This window comes from Ranitomeya imitator, chromosome 1 (assembly GCF_032444005.1).
Source record: "Ranitomeya imitator isolate aRanImi1 chromosome 1, aRanImi1.pri, whole genome shotgun sequence".
In the NCBI taxonomy this organism is placed as follows: domain Eukaryota; kingdom Metazoa; phylum Chordata; class Amphibia; order Anura; family Dendrobatidae; genus Ranitomeya; species Ranitomeya imitator.
In genome coordinates, this window is record NC_091282.1 from 903941134 (window position 1) to 903963585 (window position 22452).

At 41.2% G+C, this 22452-nt stretch overlaps 1 protein-coding gene across 5 annotated transcripts in view; it reads left to right on the forward strand.

Moving 5' to 3' along the window:
• The window catches only part of YTHDC1 (YTH N6-methyladenosine RNA binding protein C1), a 100650-nt gene that overhangs the window by 69528 nt on the left and 8670 nt on the right, over nt 1-22452 (forward strand). For all 5 annotated transcript variants that reach the window (XM_069743383.1, XM_069743384.1, XM_069743386.1 and 2 more), the window contains 9 exons: nt 337-431; nt 2636-2744; nt 5378-5495; nt 6328-6412; nt 7105-7271; nt 12613-12695; nt 15650-15686; nt 15759-15798; nt 21324-21386. In XM_069743383.1, coding sequence (XP_069599484.1) covers nt 337-431; nt 2636-2744; nt 5378-5495; nt 6328-6412; nt 7105-7271; nt 12613-12695; nt 15650-15686; nt 15759-15798; nt 21324-21386 — 797 coding nt within the window. The remainder of the gene's footprint in view (nt 1-336; nt 432-2635; nt 2745-5377; nt 5496-6327; nt 6413-7104; nt 7272-12612; nt 12696-15649; nt 15687-15758; nt 15799-21323; nt 21387-22452) is intronic.

Here is a 22452-nt window from a genome sequence, read left to right on the forward strand (position 1 = left end):
AAATGCTGTGCACACGTTGCGGAAAATCCGCTGCGGAAACGCTGCGGTTTAAAAGAAGTAGCATGTCACTACTTTTTTGTGAATCTGCAGCATTTTTGTACCCATTCCATTATAGAAAACAGCAGAGGTAAAAAACGCAGCAAATCTGCAAGAAAACCGCAGCGGAACCGCACAAAAAATGCAACATCCTCAGGTGCGTTTTCTGCCAGGAGAGGCAGAATCCGCACTAGAAATTCCTAAGCCTAATCCACAACTTGTGCACATAGCCATAGTATTAAACTTAATAGGTTGAATTGCTACCACACCCTTTCATTTCTTCTGATTTTTGTTTTGCAGAACGAATAAATAAAATTAGATACATTCTCCAGGATGCCCGATTTTTCCTCATTAAAAGCAACAACCATGAAAATGTCTCATTGGCTAAAGCAAAGGTAAATTGTATTTCTTTTAAAAGTTCATGTATAAGGCAATATGTGCAGTGAATATTTCCTGTCTAGTTCCCATTGCTTTGTGCGGTAACTATAGGTAGTTGTCAGGTGGAAACCTCTTCTTTTGGTTCACCACATTTAACTTGGCAAAAATGTTAATTTGTGTCAAATGGAGTTTACAGTAGAAAAATAAGCCATTTCTGTAATATGTGAAAAGTCCTGCAGCCCCATCACCACATCTACAGTGGTCATATGCTACGCATACTGACGCCACAGCTGAAGCTGATAACATGTGGGCAAAGGGCAATACGGACAGTTTTAAAATCCTCTGTGGCTCAATTGGCACCCTAAGGCTAAGTTCACACTTGCGTTGGGCAGTCTGTTCAACACATCCGTTAAACGGACTGCACTAGCGCAAGTGCCGACTTTTGCACAGCGCTAGCGCAGATGGAACATCTGCTAGCTCCATGTGCGCTAGCAGTGACGGACCCAGAAACGCTGCAGCCCGCGTCTCGGGTCCGTCACTCAGTGACGGCACATCGCTAGCGCATGCCCATTGTGGGCGTGCGCTAGCGATGCGTCCGCCATTGAAAGTAATGGCGGCGTTAATGGACTACGTTGCACTGCGTTATGCTGCGGTGTAACGTAGTCCGTTAAACAAGTCACACTAACGCAGTGTGAACGCAGCCTTACAGTGGTCACTGGCTTTAAAGTGGCTCTGTCTACAAGGTTTTACAATACAAACTACATAAGTTACAAAATATCTTAAACCTGATCAGGCTGGTGCACTTTTTTACCTTGAAAATCCATGTCATTAATGCTGTTTAATAATTTTTGAAAGTTTAGTCTCAATCTCTGTCTGCTTAACCTAATTAAAGGGAATCTGTCACCCCCTCCCCCCGGGACATGTATGACTAATTATATGGGCATGCAGGTAATAGAAATGTTAGACTAGTCCTACCTGAATGCTCATAATAATGGTCTTGTTGCTGAGAAATGTTATATTTAGTGATGAGCGAGTGTACCCCTTGGTCGGGTTAAAGATTCCCTTTAACAGTTCTTTAGAATCCTTTAGGCCATGTGCACCCGTAGGAAAAGAGAGGCAGAATTTTCTGCACAAAATCCACATCTGGCAGAATCCGCAGCTGCTGTTTTTATGCGGTTTTTTGTGCGGAATTGATGAAGATATTATGCAGCTTTTACCACTGCAGATTTCTATTAATGGAGGGGTGCAGAAACGCTGCAGAACTGCACAAAAGAAGTGACATGCACTTCTTTGAAATCTGCAGCGTTTCTGCACGGATTTTTCTGCACCATGTGCACAGCTTTTTTTTTCACATTTATTTACATTGTACTGTAAGGCTTTGTGCACACGTTGCAGATTATTTGCGGTTTTTTAGCGTTTTTGCGCTATAAAAACGCTATGAAAACCACAAATAATCTGCATACATTAAGCATCCCATCATTTATAATGGAATCTGCAATTTCTGTGCACATGATGTGAGTTTTTCCGCATGAAAAACGCATTGCGGAAAAATAATGAACCTGTTCATTAATTTTGCGGTTTTTTTTGCGGCTTTCCCACTGTCTAATGCATTGGGAAATGTCCGGGAAAAAACGCGTCAATACCGCGCAAAAAAACGCATGCGGATGTCATGCGGAAATCTGGCAGAAATGTCTGGCTTTCCACAAGAATTTTCTGCATGAATTCCTGAACGTGTGCACATAGCCTAAATCACAGTGCAGATCTGCAGCTGAAAAATCGTGTGCACATAGCCTTAGTCTGCTGAGATCTTACACAACTGAGTTGTGCTTCAGTTGAGTTGTTAGGCTGGGTAGTAGAAGATTTAATACTTGCGAGTTCTAACTATAGCTGGGTATATTTTAATATCAAGATTATGTAACCATTCCTGTGATGGATTTTTCCAAGTACGTACATATGTACACCAGCAGGTGTAGGATGTACTCAGTAATGTATGTGGTTTGTATTGGGACAGACCAGCAGGAGGGTATGGAGCACTGAAGGATTTTCCCCATGCCGTGTGCATCTGATATTGTCGTATGTATATGGCGTGTAATTAAAAAAAAAAAAAAAATATATATATATATATATATATATATATATATATATCTCTATATATCATCCTTTCATTTTAGTGCTTTCAAAAGTATCACAAATCGGCATTTTCATTTTCATTTTCACGCAGGGTGTTTGGTCAACATTGCCAGTCAACGAAAAAAAACTGAATGCGGCATTCAAGGCTGCTAGAAGTGTAATATTGGTGTTTTCTGTCAGAGAAAGTGGAAAATTTCAAGGTAAGACTTCAGGGTGACTTTAAAAAGTAGTCGGAGTACTTCCTTTATAATACTTTTCAGCAGAAATTGATTTAAATTGGATTTATCCATGTGAGGATGAGCATAGCTTGATGATTTCACTAGACCCTCTCAAGTCAATGGGACTGATCGAGATGTCTCCGCTGTTTCAGTAAAAAAGATGGGTTAACTGTTTCACTAAGAGGCACAAAATGGATATTTTGTCATTTTCTTTTTAGAGCGTATTTTAACCCCTTAAGCCCCAAGGGTGGTTTGCACGTTAATGACCGGGCCAATTTTTACAATTCTGACCACTGTCGCTTCAACGGATCCCGGTGATTTTTACATTGTTTTCTCGTGACAGATTGTACTTCATGATAGTGGTAAATTTTTTTTATTTTACTTGCGTTTATTTGTGGGGGGAAAAAATGGAAATTTGATGAAAATTTCGCAATTTTCCAACTTTGAATTTTCATGCCCTTAAATCACAGAGATATGTCACACAAAATACTTAATAAGTAACATTTCCCACATGTCTACTTTACATCAGCACAATTTTGGAACCAATATTTTTTTTTTGTTAGGAAGTTATAAGGGTTAAAAGTTGACCAGCGATTTTTCATTTTTACAACACCATTTTTTTTAGGGACCACATCACATTTGAAGTCACTTTGAGGGGTCTATATGATCGCGTGTTATTCCACTTTGTTGTGTGGTATGGTGATAAAGAATTGTTTTTAGCCACTTTTTTTTATTTTTATTTTTTACGGTGTTTACTGAAGGGGTTAACTAGTGGGATAGTTTTATAGGTCGGGTCGTTAGGGACACGATGATACTAAATACGTGCACTTTTATTGTTTTTTTTATTTACATAAAGAAATGTATTTACTGGAACAATATATATTTTTTCTATATTTAGGATTTTTTCTTTTATTTTTACACAGATATATGTATGTATATATGTGTGTGTGTGTGTGTGTATGTATATGTGTGTGTATATATATATATATATATATATATATATATATATATATATAGATAGTGTATATGTAGGTATGTATATATCAGCGATCTGACTGTCAGTGCTGGGGGCTGACAAGCCGCCTCCCTGCGGGACTCGGAAGGACCCCGCGGCCATCTTGGATCTAGGGGCCTGCAGGGGGGAGACAAGAGGAGACGCTTGGAACAACGCAATCACATCACGTTGTTCTGAGGGTCTCAGGGAAGCACGAAGGGAGCCCCCCTCCCTGCGCGATGCTTCACTTTGCCACCGGAACGCTGCGATCATGTTTGATCGCAGTGTTCTGGGGGTTAAAGTGCCGGGAGCGGTCCGTGACCACTCCTGGCACATAGTGCCGAATGTCAGTTGTGATAATTGTCTGACACCCATCCGCGCTCCCCCCGTGAGCGCAGCTGATTGAATATGACATACTATCCCGTCGACGGTCATACAGGCCCAGGTCACTTCGACGTGATAGTACGTCAGATGTCAGAAAGGGGTTAATTAGTTCCTCTGCTACTTAGCTGTGGCAGCAGAAAGCTATGTAAGGATGCAGCACTTTGCTGTTTATACCAAAGACATTTTTGCAGCTCTGATTTAGACCTAGGTGCCAAGTCAAATCTGAAGGGGTATTCTGAGCTGAAGTATAAACCGTATTTTTCGTACTATAAGACTCCCTTTCCCCAAAAAAATTTTTTTGGGGGAAAATGGGGATGCGTTTTACAGGCAGGATGACTTACCAGGAGACACATCCCAGGCTTATGCGCGGCAGTTTCGCAGATGATTGGTGGTACGGGGCCTCCGCCTGCATTTGTGGAAATCCCGGAACCCCCACACATCCATCCCAGACTGGTGCGCGCACTTTTGTAGATTCTCGATGGTGCGGGTGCTCCGCCAACATTTTGTTAAAGGCCGGAGCTCCCATTGCTGTAATGAGTTGGTCTCCATGAAAATGGCCGCTAGAGGCGGCAAATGCGCACAATGAGATCTTGCACCACAGAGCATCTACAAAAGTACGCGCACCAGCCTGGGATGGATGTTTGGGGGCTCTGGGATTTCCCCTGCACTACCGATCATCTGGGAAACTGCCGCGCATCAGCCTGGGATGGATGTGTGGGGGCTTTCGCAAAATGGCGGAGCACCCGCACCACCGAACCTGCTGCACCAGCCTGGGATGAGCCATACCACCGAACACCACCTGCGAACCCGCTCCACCAGTGCTCCCTATCGCATCCTCCCCCAGGTAAGCTGAATAATTCGGACTGTAAGACGGGCATCATTTGGAGCATTCATTTTTTTTTCCTCTATTTTTCTAATGAAAATTTGGGGTGCGCCTTATAGTCCGAAAAATACGGTATATCGATAATCTAATAAGTGGGGGTTCCACTTTTGAAACTTCCACTATTGTCTTCAAAGGGGGTCCTCTGCTCTCCTACTTAGCATGCCAAAAAAAGGATTAAAGATGACCATTCAATAAGCGTGGCAATCCCCATAGTTTGTGAGATACTGAACAGAGAGGAGTCGAGCTCTATTAGTTTTTATGGACAGACTGTAAAGTATCCATGGGGTGTCTGCAGAGACTTTGAAGTTATAAAATGATAAATGAAGACATTCAATTTTTCCTCACTTTCCCCAGGGTTTGCCCGGTTGTCTTCTGAATCTCACCATGGCGGATCACCAATACACTGGGTTCTTCCTGCAGGGATGAATGCAAAAATGCTTGGTGGTGTTTTCAAGATAGACTGGATTTGCAGGTATGCTCAGATACTGTATTTTCTGTATGATGTATGAATTGTACTGAAAATAAGATTTTAGGTTCTTTTGCATCCTGTTCAACCAATAAAATAGAAAGATAAATGATGCACATAAAAAAAATATTCAGAATTTGCAATTTCTGAAACGGATGAAAGTAAACATTTGACCTTGTACAGTGAATGTATGATCATTTATCTAGTGACCTCCTAAGCTTGCACTATCTGATCCTTAACCCAGGCAATTTGGTAAGTGTGTGTGTGATGGAAAATTGAAAACTTACTCATTGGAATTTTACAATTATTTTGTTAGGAAAACAAATTTGTATGTTTATGTAGTTAAATGGGATATATAAAATATGAAACTAGTAAAATGGGTGTCTGTTTTATTTAGACTTCACTCAGACATGTTTTTCACATACACGTTGTATCGGTACTATTAACGGATACAACGCAAGTCATTATAGTCTGACACTGTTCACATGTCCATTTTTTTTTTTCCAACTGTGTGGACTTTTCTTTTTTTGTTTGTTTGTTTGTTTGTTTTTGAGCCACAGATCAAAATCGCCCATACATGTTGTAAGGGTCTGTGAAATTCAGTGACCGCACACATTCTATGTCCATTTCTACTGTTGCAATGGGTAGGAGAAGCTTTGCAATTTATTTTTAAAATTTTCCATAGGAGAAAATCATTGAAATGCTGATATAAAAATCCAATCTAAAACTCTGATGTGAAAAAGAAAAAAAAGCAATGTCTGAATGAGGTCTAATTTAAATGCCATAAACTCATTATTTTCTTGTTTTCTTTTCGCTTCTCCACCTTTTCACTGATTAGGAGAGAATTGCCATTTACAAAGTCTGCCCATTTAGCCAACCAATGGAATGAACACAAGCCAGTGAAGATTGGTCGAGATGGTCAGGTTAGTTAACCTCTCTAGAATAATTCCTTTTTTGAGCGATAGATTGAACCTGTGTCATTCTGATAGAAAATATGGAGTGTGTACCCAAAAAAAGTAAAACTTTCCCACGATCATCATTTGTGTGTGTGATATATATATATATATATATATATATATATATATATATATATATATATATATATATATATATATATATATATATATATATATATACACACATACAGATATATACATACAGACATAGATATATAGATAGATATATATGTATATATATATAGATATATATATATATATTTATATATATATAGAGATAGATAGATAGATAGATATTATACACACTCACGTACAAATGAACAAGGAAAATATTTTTTTATGGATGTTCATATTAGGGGGGTGGTTCATGTATTCTTACATACAGGTGTATTAGTCATTGACTAGTTTCTTATTGTACTGACACCAGGTATTGGAGATAACTGGTAGGTTTTGTGGGTGCTCCGTTGTGAAGCTTGCCTTATTTTTTGCCTAAAAAATACTTTATTTCAAAAGACTGGGTGTGGAAAATCTAGAGTTTATTATGCCAGAATTAATTAAATTCTCTTGTGTTGAAGGTAAAGTCCCCCACCCCGATTTTTTTTTTATTTTTTTTTTTTTATTTTTTATTTAATATGTTAATAATTGTTGGCTATTTCCAGGAAATTGAACCAGATTGTGGAACCCAGCTTTGCCTTTTGTTTCCAACGGATGAAAGCATTGACTTGTATCAAGTCATTCACAAAATGAGGCACAAGAGAAGAATGCATTCTCAGCCCAGATCGCGAGGTCGTCCCTCACGCCGTGAAGCAACACGAGAAGTGGGAAGGTTAGAAACGTTCTTTGGACTGATAGTAGGCACTTGTGCTGGAGTAACATGACGGACAACACAGCACACATGTCGGTGCCGGTGATGAAGAGCAAAAAATCCTCACATCAAGCTGCATGGAAGAGTTTGTGGCTTCTTTGAGGATTTCATTTTGGCCCCATTCCTCCTGCCCAATCCATTCTACCCACTCGTGTTTCATTCTGATTTGTCAAGATCTGTCAGGGGGGAGCTTATATTTTAGACTAGAATAGACTAGAGATTTCAAATCCAGAATAAAAAAAACAAAGCCACTACTCTCCTGAATGCATAGGCAGAATCAAGTTTGAGGAATTAAATCTTACCCAAAAAAGTATGTTAATTTCTTGTTAAAAGCCTTTTCTTTCAGGTATAACCAAGGATATCCCCTGTCAGATATGGGACTTTTATAAAGGATCAATAATGGTGTTGCAGAAGATGCCACCTCCCTATGGGGAGATAAAGCTTTAAAAAAAATGTTGTTGTCAAGAGGAGCCTTGTTGGGACTATTTCCATATGGCTTCACCATGATGTGTTTTAGAAGCAGATTGTGATCTAAAAATAATCCCACAGTGAATACATCTTGCTGAGCTCCTGAAACCGGTTTAGGTTCTGTGGAAAGGAGAGCAAGTTGCACTTGGAGACCCGGCAACAAACCAGAAAGTGTGGCTGTTGCTGTGTCTGTACATCCCTTCCAGATGCTGGCAGTACCTGTGGACTATACATATTTAGTGGATCGACATGGTTCTTTCCCCACTGCTTTATGAACTTAACAACCTGTACCAGGAAAAGAGGGTGTAACATGGTTTCAGAATTGGAGAAGGCTTTCAAAGAACTGATGCTTAAAAAGCCCTTCAGCCAATCCCTTTTCCCCTATATAGGCTAATTGCATAAAAAAGCTAACAGGTTTCTCCTAAAGACTGGATGTGTTGGTTTACTGTGGGCATAACGGTGGTAGGTAGGAGAGCCAGCTCCACTTCCCTGTTTCTTTCAACCTAAAAGGACACCACCGATTAGGTAGGAGGAAACCTGACAGCCCCTGTTTCATTTCTTTTACTTTTTTACTTTTTTTTTTTTCCTCCCGTTTCTGCTTTATATGGACTGAGCGCAAAGAAGTTGTAAGCCGAGGTTACCATTACACTAAAGTGCATACATGTGATTTTTATTTTTTCTTTTTTACTTCACTTTTGCAATGGACTGCAATATATATTGTAACGGCACCAGTACACCTCAGGTCCGCCTTGTATATGTGCGGCTTACAACTTAAATCCTTAGTGGACTTCTGTATGAACTGTTGCTATATTTTATACCGGTCATAAATGCACTCTACAAGAATGCGGTATGTTCCCTCTTTACACCAGCTTTTATTTTTTATACTATTTTATTTTTGCTTTATGTGCAACTGCTGTGCTTCTTGCTCAGTGTAGTGTTTCACCTGATAATATAGTAGTGAGTCATATACAAGTGGAAAATATACGAAAATACGGTGTTGGGCACTGTTCATGGTGATTTACCTCTGCGGTTTAGAAATCATTGCTTTATTCTCCTTAGCAGTTTTGAAAGTCAAAAACGACAGATTGATAGAGAAATTGTGAATTTTGTTAGCTTGGCTAACTCATGAAATCTGCACTGGACTGAACACTAGTTTACATGGTCTAGTAATAGTATAGCATATGTTCAATTTAGTTTTATTCTTAATAATACGCTTCGTATACATGGCAAGAGACAGTGAAATATTGGCCCAAACAACTTCCTAATTAACCCCTTCCCAACATGTGTGTCTTATGGCAGGTCCCCTTCAGTGATCCACAACGTACCGCGCAGATTCTAGCTGTGGAAGAAGGGTCCGTGAGGACTGGGCTCCAGCACCAATGGGAAAATGGTAAAGCATAACTTTTACTGTGCAAATGAAAAATTATAAAGATAAAGGATCCATGAACTTATGCGTTTTGGGTTAGCAACACTTATATATAGCTGTTATAGATCGATATGAGGCTATGAAGAAGTAAAAAATGTGATCGTCATCTCAACTGTTGTGGGTATATACTTCCTAGTGTGAATCAGCCTTTCATGGATAATGTGAGCCAGCAATGTAGGCTTGAGTCTTTGTTGAATAAAATGTAGCTTTTATTGAGCCATTTTAAATGAAAAACAAGTATAACCCACATCTGAGCACATAGTGACACAAATATACGTTAGGTACGGTTATTTAAGACCTACACGTTTCAACTTGCGTCTTATTCATGGTCTAATTTTTGTTTTAAATGGCTCAATAAAAGCTACATTTAATTCAACAAGACTAATAGCCAACATCTCTAGATCTCATTACGTAAGCTTATGGATCCTTATTTATTTATTTTTTTTACCATGTTTTTAATTGCCCAGTAAAAGTTTTATGTTTTAATATTTTCCCATTGGTGCTAGAACCCAGTCCTCATGGACCCTTTTTCCATTTCTGACCCGGATACCAGCTTGGTGTGTTCCTAAACTTCTTGCACCACACCATGACCAAACAAGGTCTTCCAGGGTTCCTATGTGAATACAAGTGGATTTCACACTGAATTTTCCTCCCTGGAGCGTGAGCTGATTATAATTTTTTTTATTTTTAAATCCAGTACGATTTATGGTAAAATGAACTGGGTCATTCAAAACTACAACTCCTCCCACAAAAAATGGCCCCTATATGGCTATGTCAACTGAAAGCTAAAAATAAAGTTCTAGCGCTTGAAACAAGGGGAAGCAAAAGTAAAAAAAAATCACCCGGTTGAGAAGGGGTTAATATTTCACCTATTACAGTAATGTCTCCTCTTCTTTGACTCCAATAACATTACCATATACCCCATAGAACTGAACTATGGTATATATTGTTTTTCCAAACAAGCAGCTACATAGTTTGTTGTAGACCCTCATACCCTCTATAGCAGGGGTGGGGAACCTCCGGCCCCAGGGCCATTTACGGTCCTCGATGACCTTTTATCAGGCCCCCGGGCAGATTCTCAGAGACAACATTCTTGGACAAGGAGGTATATTTCGATTACAACCAGCTCATTAATTTCTTGCTCTGTTAGCACACACGCAGTGTTCACTACTCAGCACAGAAGGGCATGCAATGGAAGATTACGTCCTGACACTAGAGTCTGGATGTACTTTGTGGGCAGAGATTGTACGGCCTCCGAAGGATGGTATAAATATCCAAATGGCCCTTGGCCGAAAAGATTCCCCACCCCTGCCCTATAGGGTGACTTGTGCCCTCTCCTGACATTTATTTCAGTAAGGACTGCTCTTCCCCATGTATAACAAGTTCTGGGTCACGGTGTCTTGGAACGATGCATTTTGTCCCTGTTTATTACTCCTGGAAATAAGTGAAGAAGGCATTGTGACAGCACGCTGTTACCATTTCTCTTGCTAATGAGCAGTGTCTTTACACAGTGAGTGTTGGTTGGATGTTGTCAGCCGTGCTATCGTTCCCATGGTCTGTATATTCCTTTATTTGTAGGAGCAATAGCTGCACAATCTATATTGCTATGATCCAGGATTGTTGTTTTATGGGGAAAGCAAGTATTTTAGTCCAGACTTGTCAGGAAAGTAGATTGATGGTCTTTTAAAGTTAACCTGTCACTATGTAAATGCCGTCCAATCCGCCAATACCATGTTATAAGGCAGGAAGAGATGAGTGGATTGAGAATATAGTTTTGTGAGAAAATCTGATTCATACATTTAATCCTCTGCTTTTTCTGGGATTTTTGACCTAGTGGACAGTCCTATAAGTGACTGCCATCTTTGTATGTACTGTTATATAAAGAAAGCAGTCACGGATGACACCGCCCACTGGACTGAAGATCCCAGAAAGGCAGACGTTTAACTAATGAAGTTATTCTGAATCTTATCTCACAAAAATATACAGTATGCTCTGCTCCCACTGCTCTATAACATTGTGCCTGCAGATTGGACTGCACTTTCACGGAGACGTGTTCCCTTAAAGGGAATTTGTCAGGTGGCCCCCCCATAGCAGTCTAGTAGTATGCAGAAATAGCATTTGGGCAGCCCTTTCAGAATATGTAAAGTTTATGGCTGCCTTGTCCCGTTTTCTTGCTGTAAGCTCCGACCAGATCAGAGTTGCACGCCGGCTAGTCAAGTATATGTAAATCAAAAGTAAATATTCACCCCTAGTCCCGCCCATAATCCCTCCCAGCACTCTGCGTCGGGTATAGTGTGCAGTCAGACTGCCGTATCACTCGCATGAGGATGACATCGCAGTGCACAGACTGGCCCATGACCTCTCCTCACCTGGGCGTGATGTATTACTATGCAGCTGTACGCTCAGGTCTCTAAAGCCGATGGCCAGTCCAGGGATAGCAATGCAATCTTCGAGTATTACTGCACCCTAACCATCACTGACGCTGAAGCAGAGGGTGAGAAGTGGTATTATGGGTGTGGGTAGGGGTACATATTTATTTTTGATTTACATACCCTCAAGTAGCCGATGCATGATTGTGAATTGTCTGGAGCTTACAGCAAGAAAACAGGACAAGGAACAGCAATAAATACTACATATTCTGAAAGGGCAGCCCAAGCCCTATTCCAGGATACTCTTTATGCTCGCTCACAGGAGCGAATAAATTGGGCCGATTGCACTTGTCCAATCTTAAACTATGGGGCAGTGCACATCTGCTATTTTTGCATGCAAAAACTATCTCAGCATATTGTTAATGGCTGCGAGAATCTGACCGCACGCACCCATACAAGTCTATGGGTGCGTGCGAATCATCGCCCTGCACTCGGATGTCACCTGAGTGCAGTGCGATTCCTGCAGGTGATGGGGGAAATTACTTTCTCAGTCTCCTCCGCACCTGTGCTGCAATTCTCTCATGACTCCAGCCTTAGTCTGCGATGAAAAGTCACCTGACAGATTCCCTCTAGGACCTTGACACAAGGAGGAATTCGGCTGCTTATAGAATCAAAAGCAAAATGCCTTGCCATATTCCCTTCTGTATGTAATGCTCATGTCACATTATATAATCCATTAGGGCAGCGCACAATGATTTTAGGATTGCATTTTGTCTGTATGATCAGCTTTATTAGATACAAAGGAAGTATGACTTTTCTGCTTGTATTGTTAGGTACATTTGCTTACGATTGCCGGGTGTTTCGCGGTTAGTTGTGTGAGCATGAAGCACAGTGATCATTGCTATTGCCTGTGTTTAATTCTAAAAATGTCAGGCTTTTTTTTTTTTTATTTCATTTCAGACTGGCTCTCTTCAGGTATGTACTAAGAAAAGAAATGTCACCAAGTTTTCTGTTTAATTCTTACATTTAATTTATATAGGCGTCGGCCAGAAGATTTTGATATTCATAACAACCGAAAGAAACCGAGAGTTGACTATCCCCCCGAGTTTCACCAGCGACAAGGTTAATATGTGTTGTTACTCTAAACTCCTCTGAGACAAGCTTCCATCAAAACAATTTCTGCTCACATAAGGGATTGCTTGCTTTTTTTTTCCCAGTAAGCTCTCTGAGGAATGGATACATTGCTGCAGACCTTTGGACTACGCCATGAATGTTTGCTATATGCAATCTCTTTTGTGTGCTCACTGCTATCCATCACTCCCATACAGGGGAATAAAGATAGTGAGGCCACCTACATGCACTACACGCACCGCATGACTTAAATGAGTATTTCCGTCTTCCAAGATCCTATCCCAATATGTATTGGTATAATAATATTGGCAAATTCCTCAAATTAGAAATGTAGTATAGTTTTACTGATTCGCTATGTCTCTTTCCTCATGTGCAGACATTGCAGGACCTCAGGTATCCATGGTAACGTCCACTGATAGTGACAATTGGCTCTTTGCTAGAGGTCGTAATAATGGATACCTAAGGTCAATGCCTGCACATGAGGAAAGAGACATTGCGAATCAGAAAAACTACTAAATTTCTAATTGGAGGTATTTGCTAATATTATTATTATTGCACCAAATACATATTGGGAAAGGATCTTGGAGATGGGAATACCCCTTTATGTCTGTAAAAGTCCAGTCTTTCAAAACCTAAAACTAATTAACCCATATAGTAGAAGTCTTTAAAAGGCGTAAAAGCAAAAATGTTACCGTTCTCTTGGCAATGGCAATAGACGTCTTCATGATTGGGGTTTTTTTTTGATGGTTTGTCATTTTTACCATACAATGAGCACCGTAAAAGGAATACTGACCGAGTGACTGCGGACTTATCGAATTGGACCAGACAATCCCTTTAAACGCTGCTGTTAGAAATTGACAGATTGTTGGAGGCAATCACTGACGGCCACTTTTAAAGGGATTCTGTTATCAGGTATTTGCTAAGGCTACGTTCACATTCGCGTTGTTGGGCGCAGCGCCATCGACGGATACCGACGCATGCGCCCCTATCTTTAACATTGGGGGGGGGGCGCATGGACATGCGCCGTTATGCGTTGTACTGCGTTTTACGACGCATGCATCATATAGACGCACAAGACAGGGCGCAGAGGACGCTACTTGTAGCGTTTTCCCTGCGCCGAAATTCCTGATCTGTAGGATCTTATGACAACGCATGCGTCGCAAAACACTGCGTTGTGTACATGCGTTGTTGGTTGCGTCGCCGACGCTGCGCCCAACAACGCAAATGTGAATGTAGCCTAATCAGTTTGAGAGCAGGATGATGTAGAGGCAGAGACAGTGAGGTATTGCTTGCTTGCAGTTTTGATAAAAAATAAAAGCAAAACTGTTTTATCTACTGCAGATCTAGACGTTCTCTGAATGCTGAGCTCTGTATAATCCTGTCCACACCACTGATTGGCAGCTGTGTGCAATATGCATAAAGCTGCCAATCACTGGTGGGGGCTTGGTTAGATTACATGGCAGCGGTCCTAGAGTTATCTCTCGCTGCTGACAGTGATTTTATGAAAACTACACTAATCAGTCAAGTAAGTGATTCATAGCTGGAATCTGGATCTCTGGCACTACATTATGCTGCTTTCAGATTAGGTAGCAAAAACCTGGTACAGATTCCTCTTAAAATATGCTCTGGCATATCCAGTGCTTGAATGGAGTGATGGTCATGGATAGCAGTGTACAGTGCTGAACTATGTCGCTAGGTCCTGTAGATAACGAGTGGAGCAGGCACTCCATCCAGAGTCCTGATTTCCTGCAACCATCAGAGGCTTATCACCCAACCTGTGAACAGATCACGACATGATTGGCCCACCAATGTGTTCTAAGGCTATGGCTCATACTGTGTTGTGCATCTACTTCACATATAAACTACCGCTATTTAAAATCCAGTACTTTGTTCTTTTGCCCTTTACCATCAAGATGCAGTGTATCCCTTCAACTTCAATTTCTGCACTTTTATTTTTTACTTCACTTCTTCCAAGAGTCATACCTGGGGAAAGAAATTACATTTTTATTGATACTACTTTGGCATACATGCAACATTTTTAATTTTTTCTTTTTATTGTGAGTGCAGCGACCAAAACATTCTTGCATATTTTTTTTTTTACCCTTTTTAATGTATGATTGAAAATTTTATGTCGAAAAGATTGGACTTTAACAGATGTAGCTATAACAGATGTTTTAAATTACATTTTTAAAAGTTTACTTTCTGGTCCCATTAGGGGACTTGAATCTGGGATAGATTGCCTCTACTATGTACTGCAACACCACAGTTTTGCAGTTTATAGTTAAATCACGGTTCTCCTATGCAGCTCAGCTTGACAAGATGCCAGTTACAGGGGCCTGCTGAATGCTGCCATGATAACCCATTGGATCCTTACTATCATTTGTCAGTAATTGGCAGCGGGATTTAAAATGTTAATGGGCAGTGATTGTCACGACCTCTGGCCTTTGCAGTCAGATGCTGGCTCTGTATCACAGCTGGTATCTTCTGGGTATGGTGTGCGCTCAACTCTTGAGTATGCTACATATAGCTTAAAGGGGTATTCCCATCTCCAAGATCCTATACCAATATGTAGTAGGTATAATATTAATATTAGCAAATACCTCCAATTAGAAATATAGCATGGTTATGACCACTCATATAGTGACAGACAGGTCTTAGTGGTCATAACTACAGATACCTAAGCTGCTGCAATGGCCTATATGAGGTAAACTATATGGCAAATCTGAAAAACAATACTACATTTCTAATTGGAGATGTTTGCTAATATTATTACATCTACTCCATATTGGGATAGGATCTTGTAAATGGAAATTCCCCTTTTATCTTATGTGGTCTCGAAGAGATTTCAGATTCCTGATAATGGAATGTATTATGCAGTATAATCTTATTGACCAAACTTTTGTAGCAGTAAAACCTAATTACATGGTACATTTCTGTGTACTCAGGGTTTGTCAAGGATCCTCGCTTCCAAGAAGTGGACAGGTAAATAAATACCTTTTTTATTTTTCTATCCATGTGATCTTTAGGTCTTATTCTTCTTCTATTTTTCCGCAGGAGATTTACTGGAGTTCGCAGAGATGTATTTTTAAATGGAGTAAGTGGAAGTTTTGTGGGGGTTTTTTTCTCCCAATATGAAAATTTTTTGCTATTCAATGTCTACATAAAAATATCTAATCTTATTATTAAAGGGGTACTTTCAAGTTGTCTCTTGAGTAGCTTACAATTCTGCAGTCTTCTTACTTCCTGGCTGCTTGGGGTGAGGCATTCCGCATTGAATGACCTTTCTGGTGAATTTCAAGCACTTTGGCCAGAAAACTAAAGGCCCCTTCACATTAAGCGACGCTGCAGCGATACCGACCACGATCCGGATCGCTGCAGCATCGCTGTTTGGTCGCTGGAGAGCTGTCACACAGACCGCTCTCCAGCGACCAACGATGCCGGTAACCAAGGTAAACATCGGGTAACTAAGCGCAGGGCCGCGCTTAGTAACCCGATGTTTACCCTGGTTACCATCCTAAAAGTAAAAAAAACAAACAGTACATACTTACCTACAGCCGTCTGTCCTCCAGCGCTGTGCTCTACACTCCTCTGCACTGACTGTGAGCACAGCGGCCGGAAAGCAGAGCGGTGACGTCACCGCTCTGCTTTCTGGCTGACCGACGCTCACAGCCAGTACAGGAGGAGTGCAGAGCACAGCGCCGGGGATAGACAGCGGTAGGTAAGTATGTACTGTTTGTTTTTTTACTTTTAGGATGGTAACCAGGGTAAACATCGGGTTACTAAGCGCGGCCCTGCGCTTAGTTACCCGATGTTTACCCTGGTTACCAGTGAAGACATCGCTGGATCGGTGTCACACATGCCGATCCAGCGATGTCCGCGGGAGATCCAGCGACGAAATAAAGTTCTGGACTTTCCTCAGCGACCAACGATCTCCCAGCAGGGGCCTGATCGTTGGTCGCTGTCACACATAACGATTTCATTAACGATATTGTTGCTACGTCACAAAATGCAACAATATCGTTAACAATATCGTTGTGTGAAGGTACCTTTAGAGCTAGGATTAGGAGATTTGTTCTGGAAGTTGCTTGTGCCCGGACTGATGAGCCACTTGGTTAGGATCTGGATAAAGGCGAGTGATAACGGCTGTATAGAAATCAATAGGCTGTGATCTTATTTTTATGCTGTCTAACCGCTTAATTAACCCCTTTACCCCCAAGGGTGGTTTGCACGTTAATGACCGGGCCAATTTTTACAATTCTGACCACTGACCCTTTATGAGGTTATAACTCTGGAACGCTTCAACGGATCCCAGTGAATCTGACATTGTTTTCTCGTGACATATTGTACTTCATGACAATGGTAAAAATTCTTTGATAGTACCTGCGTTTATTTGTGAAAAAAACGGAAATTTGGCGAAAATTATGAAAATTTCGCAATTTTCCAACTTTGAATTTTTATGCAATTAAATCACAGAGATATGTCACACAAAATACTTAATAAGTAACATTTCCCACATGTCTACTTTACATCAGCACAATTTTGGAACCAAAATTTTTTTTTGTTAGGGAGTTATAAGGGTGAAAAGTTGACCAGCAATTTCTCATTTCTACAACACCATTTTTTTTTAGGGACCACATCTCATTTGAAGTCATTTTGAGGGGTCTATATGATAGAAAATACCCAAGTGTGACACCATTCTAAAAACTACACCCCTCAAGGTGCTTAAAACCACATTCAAGAAGTTTATTAACCCTTCTGGTGCTTCACAGGAATTTTTTGAATGTTTAAATAAAAATGAACATTTAACTTTTTTTCACAAAAAAATTTAATTCAGCTCCAATTTGTTTTATTTTACCAAGGGTAACAGGAGAAAATGGACCGCAATCATTGTTGTACAATTTGTCCTGAGTACGCCAATACCCCACATGTGGGGGTAAACCACTGTTTGGGCGCATGGCACAGCTCGGAAGCGAAGGAGCGCCATTTGACTTTTCAATGCAAAATTGACTGGAATTGAGATGGGACGCCATGTTTCGTTTGGAGAGCCCCTGATGTGCCTAACCATTGAAACCCCCCACAAGTGACACCATTTTGGAAAGTAGACCCCCTAAGGAACTTATCTAGAGGTGTGGTGAGCTCTTTCACCCACCAAGTGCTTCACAGAAGTTTATAATGTAGAACCGTAAAAATAAAAAATAATTTTTGTGAAAAAATATGATCTTTTCGCCCCCAATTTTTTATTTTTCCAAGGGTAAGAGAAGAAATTGGACCCCAATAGTTGTTGTACAATTTGTCCTGAGTAAGCTGATATCCCATATGTGGGGGTAAACCACTGTTTGGGCGGATGGGAGAGCTCGGAAGGGAAGGAGCGCCGTTTGACTTTTCAATGCAAAATTGACAGGAATTGAGATGGGATGCCATGTTGCGTTTGGAAAGCCACTGATGTGCCTAACCATTGAAACCCCCCACAAGTGACACCATTTTGGAAAGTAGACCCCCTAAGGAACTTATCTAGAGGTGTGGTGAGCACTTTGACCGACCCAGTGCTTCACAGAAGTTTATAATGCAGAACCGTAAAAATAAAAAAATCATATTTTTTCACAAAAATTATCTTTTCGCCCCCAATTTTTTATTTTTCCAAGGGTAAGAGAAGAAATTGGACCCCAAAAGTTGTTGTACAATTTGTCCTGAGTGCGCTGATACCCCATATGTGGGGGTAAACCACTGTTTGGGCGGATGGGAGAGCTCGGAAAGGAAGGAGCGCCGTTTGACTTTTCAATGCAAAATTGACAGGAATTGAGATGAGACGCCATGTTGCGTTTGCAGAGCCCCTAATGTACCTAAATAGTAGAAACCACTCACAAGTGACACCATTTTGGAAAGTAGACCCCCTAAGGAACTTATCTAGATGTGTGGTGAGCGCTTTGACCCACCAAGGGCTTCACAGAGGTTTATAATGGAGAGCCGTAAAAATAAAACAAAAATTTTTTTCCCACAAAAATTATTTTTTAGCCCCCAGTTTTGTATTTTCCCGAGGGTAACAGGAGAAATTGGACCCAAAAATGTGTTGTCCAATTTGTCCTGAGTGCGCTGATACCCCATATGTGGGGGGAAACCACTGTTTGGGCGCATGGGAGGGCTCGGAAGGGAAGGAGTGCCATTTGAATGCAGACTTAGATGGAATGGTCTGCAGGCGTCACATTGCGTTTGCAGAGCCCCTAATGTACCTAAACAGTAGAAACCCCCCACAAGTGACCCCATATTGGAAACTAGACCCCCCCGGGAACTTATCTAGATGTGTTGTGAGAACTTTGAACCCCAAGTGTTTCACTACAGTTTATAACGCAGAGCCGTAAAAATAAAAAATCTTTTTTTTCCCACAAAAATTGTTTTTTAGCCCCCAGTTTTGTATTTTCCCAAGGGTAACAGGAGAAATTGGACCCCAACAGTTGTTGTCCTATTTGTCTTGAGTACGCTGATACCCCATATGTTGGGGTAAACCCCTGTTTGGGCACACGGGTGAGCTCGGAAGGAAAGAAGCACTGTTTTACTTTTTCAACGCAGAATTGGCTGGAATTGAGATCGGACGCCATGTCGCTTTTGGAGAGCCCCTGATGTGCCTAAACAGTGGAAACCCCCCAATTATAACTGAAACCCTAATCCAAACACTCCCCTAACCCTAATTCCAACGGTAACCCTAACCACACCTCTAACCCTGACACACCCCTAACCCTAATCCCAACCCTATTCCCAACTGTAAATGTAATCTAAACCCTAACTGTAACTTTAGCCCCAACCCTAACTGTAGCCCTAACCCTAGCCCTAACCCTAGCCCTAACCCTAGCCCTAACCCTAGCCCTAACCCTAGCCCTAACCCTAGCCCTAACCCTAGCCCTAACCCTAGCCCTAACCCTAACACTAGCCCTAACCCTAGCCCTAACCCTAGCCCTAATGGGAAAATGGAAATAAATACATTTTTTTTTTTCCCTAACTAAGGGGGTGATGAAGGGGGTTTTGATTTACTTTTATAGCGGGTTTTTTAGCGGATTTTTATGATTGGCAGCCGTCACACACTGAAAGACGCTTTTTATTGCAAAAAATATTTTTTGCGTTACCACATTTTGAGAGCTATAATTTTTCCATATTTTGGTCCACACAGTCATGTGAGGTCTTGTTTTTTGCGCGACGAGTTGACGTTTTTATTGGTAACATTTTCGGGCACGTGACATTTTTTTGATCGCTTTTTATTCCGATTTTTGTGAGACAGAATGACCAAAAACCAGCTATTCATGAATTTCTTTTGGGGGAGGCGTTTATACCGTTCCGCGTTTGGTAAAATTGATAAAGCAGTTTTATTCTTCGGGTCAGTACGATTACAGCGACATCTCATTTATATCATTTTTTTTATGTTTTGACGCTTTTATACGATAAAAACTATTTTATAGAAAAAATGATTATTTTGGCATCGCTTTATTCTCAGGACTATAACTTTTTCATTTTTTTGCTGATGATGCTGTATGGTGGCTCGTTTTTTGCGGGACAAGATGACGCTTTCAGCGGTACCATGGTTATTTATATCTGTCTTTTTGATCGCGTGTTATTCCACTTTTTGTTCGGCGGTATGATAATAAAGCGTCGTTTTTTGCCTCGTTTTTTTTTTTTTTTTTCTTACGGTGTTTACTGAAGGGGTTAACTAGTGTGCCAGTTTTATAGGGCGAGTCGATACGGACGCGGCGATACTAAATATGTGTACTTTTATTGTTTGTTTTTTTTTTATTTAGATGAAGAAATGTATTTATGGGAATATTTTTTTTTTTTTTTCATTATTTAGGAATATTTTTTTTTTAATTTTTTTACACATTTGGAAATTTTTTTTTTTACTTTTTTACTTTGTCCCAGGGGGGGACATCACAGATCAGTGATCTGACAGTTTGCACAGCACTCTGTCAGATCACTGATCTGACATGCAGCAGTGCAGGCTTCACAGTGCCTGCTCTGAGCAGGCTCTGTGAAGCCACCTCCCTCCCTGCAGGACCCGGATCCGCGGCCATCTTGGATCCGGGACCTGGAGCAGGGAGGGAGGGCGGCAAGACCCTCGCAGCAACGCGATTACATCGCGTTGCTGCGGGGGTCTCAGGGAAGCCCACAGGGAGCCCCCTCCCTGCGCGGTGCTTCCCTGTACCGCCGGCACAACGCGATCATCTTTGATCGCGGTGTGCCGGGGGTTAATGTGCCGGGGGCGGTCCGTGACCGCTCCTGGCACATAGTGCCGGATGTCAGCTGCGATAGGCAGCTGACACCCGGCCGCGATCGGCGCCGCTCCCCCCGTGAGCGCTGCCGATCGCATATGACGTACTATTGCGTCCTTGGGAAGTAGGGCCCACCCCCCATGGACGCAATAGTACGTCTGATGGCAGAAAGGGGTTAAATAACATCAGAATACCCCTTTAATTTTGTATGCGTGCTAGATTTCTAAATAATTGTATTGCATCGGAATAATTGCATTGTAGTATCTATTAGTTCAAAGGTTGTTCTTAGTCATAGCTGCAGTTCATGCCATGTTTCTACTGTCATTAGTGTTTCAAGTAAAATGTGTTTTTTTGTTTTTTTTTCCCCCAGTCATACAACGACTATGTGAGAGAGTTCCATAATATGGGGCCACCTCCACCATGGCAGGGAATGGTTTGTATTGTTTTGCATTGTAATCTTGTCACATTGGCGTAGGGGTGGCAGTTAATTTTCACGAGCGGCCACGTGAGAGACCATTAGTTGTGTAAGGCCGAACAGTAGACTCGAATTTAATCTATCTCAATGTTAATAATTGCAACACTTAATATTGAACAGAATTAAGTATGCAAACACCCTTTCTCCCCCTCCATGAACTGTATGAACCCTCACTCACATTTGCGCACCCAAGTGCACACGCCTTTTTCTCGTTCCCCCAGCTCTCTGCTCCAGTCTTTGCATTGTGCACTGACATTCTGCACAGCAGATGTGATATAGTGATGTCTTTGTCTATTGTTTTTGGCACATACTGAATGGTGGAAGGAGGTGTCGGCCCCCTCCATCATTATACTCACTGCTTTCTGCTTCGTGAGGTTGCAGATAGCAGTGAAATCAGGATGCTGTGTGGTGTAGGGCAGCCTGAGAGCCAGTGTGTTCTGCCCTTCAGCTGTCTCGGTTCACGGGCCAGACTGGAACAGCCAGAGGACCTGGTGTTCTTATGACATTTACTGAACCCAAATTTAAAACACATGGGTGTGTAGGTCTGTATCAATAAACTTATATTTTTCTAACCTAGAGTATGTATTGTTTATGAAGGCCGTAAATATTATGACATTCCCTTTAGTTTATTGCATTACATCTTTGAAGAGGGAGAGATAGAGATATTCCATTTTTCTTATATAAAGGAGCTGTTTAAATCTCTTGGTTTGACAGTTACCCAATGTTCCTCCAGAGCTTATTTTAATTGAATGGGGCTTTACGAATGTGAGATATGTTGTGTCTGATCTCACTGCAGAGCTGTTTGTGATTATAACTAGCACAGTACAGCAAACCTAAACTTTTCCTCCTAACAAACGCCTTTGCAGTTGTAGCTCTCTTCTCATAGTTGTGATGAGGCACAGCTCTGCAGCAGAGCTGACAACACTAGCACTCCAGCTACCATCTGACTGGCAGCCAGTGTGGGTGCAGTCATAGTACAGAATTACTGGCAGCACTATGAGAGGTAAACGAAATCTGCAGATGT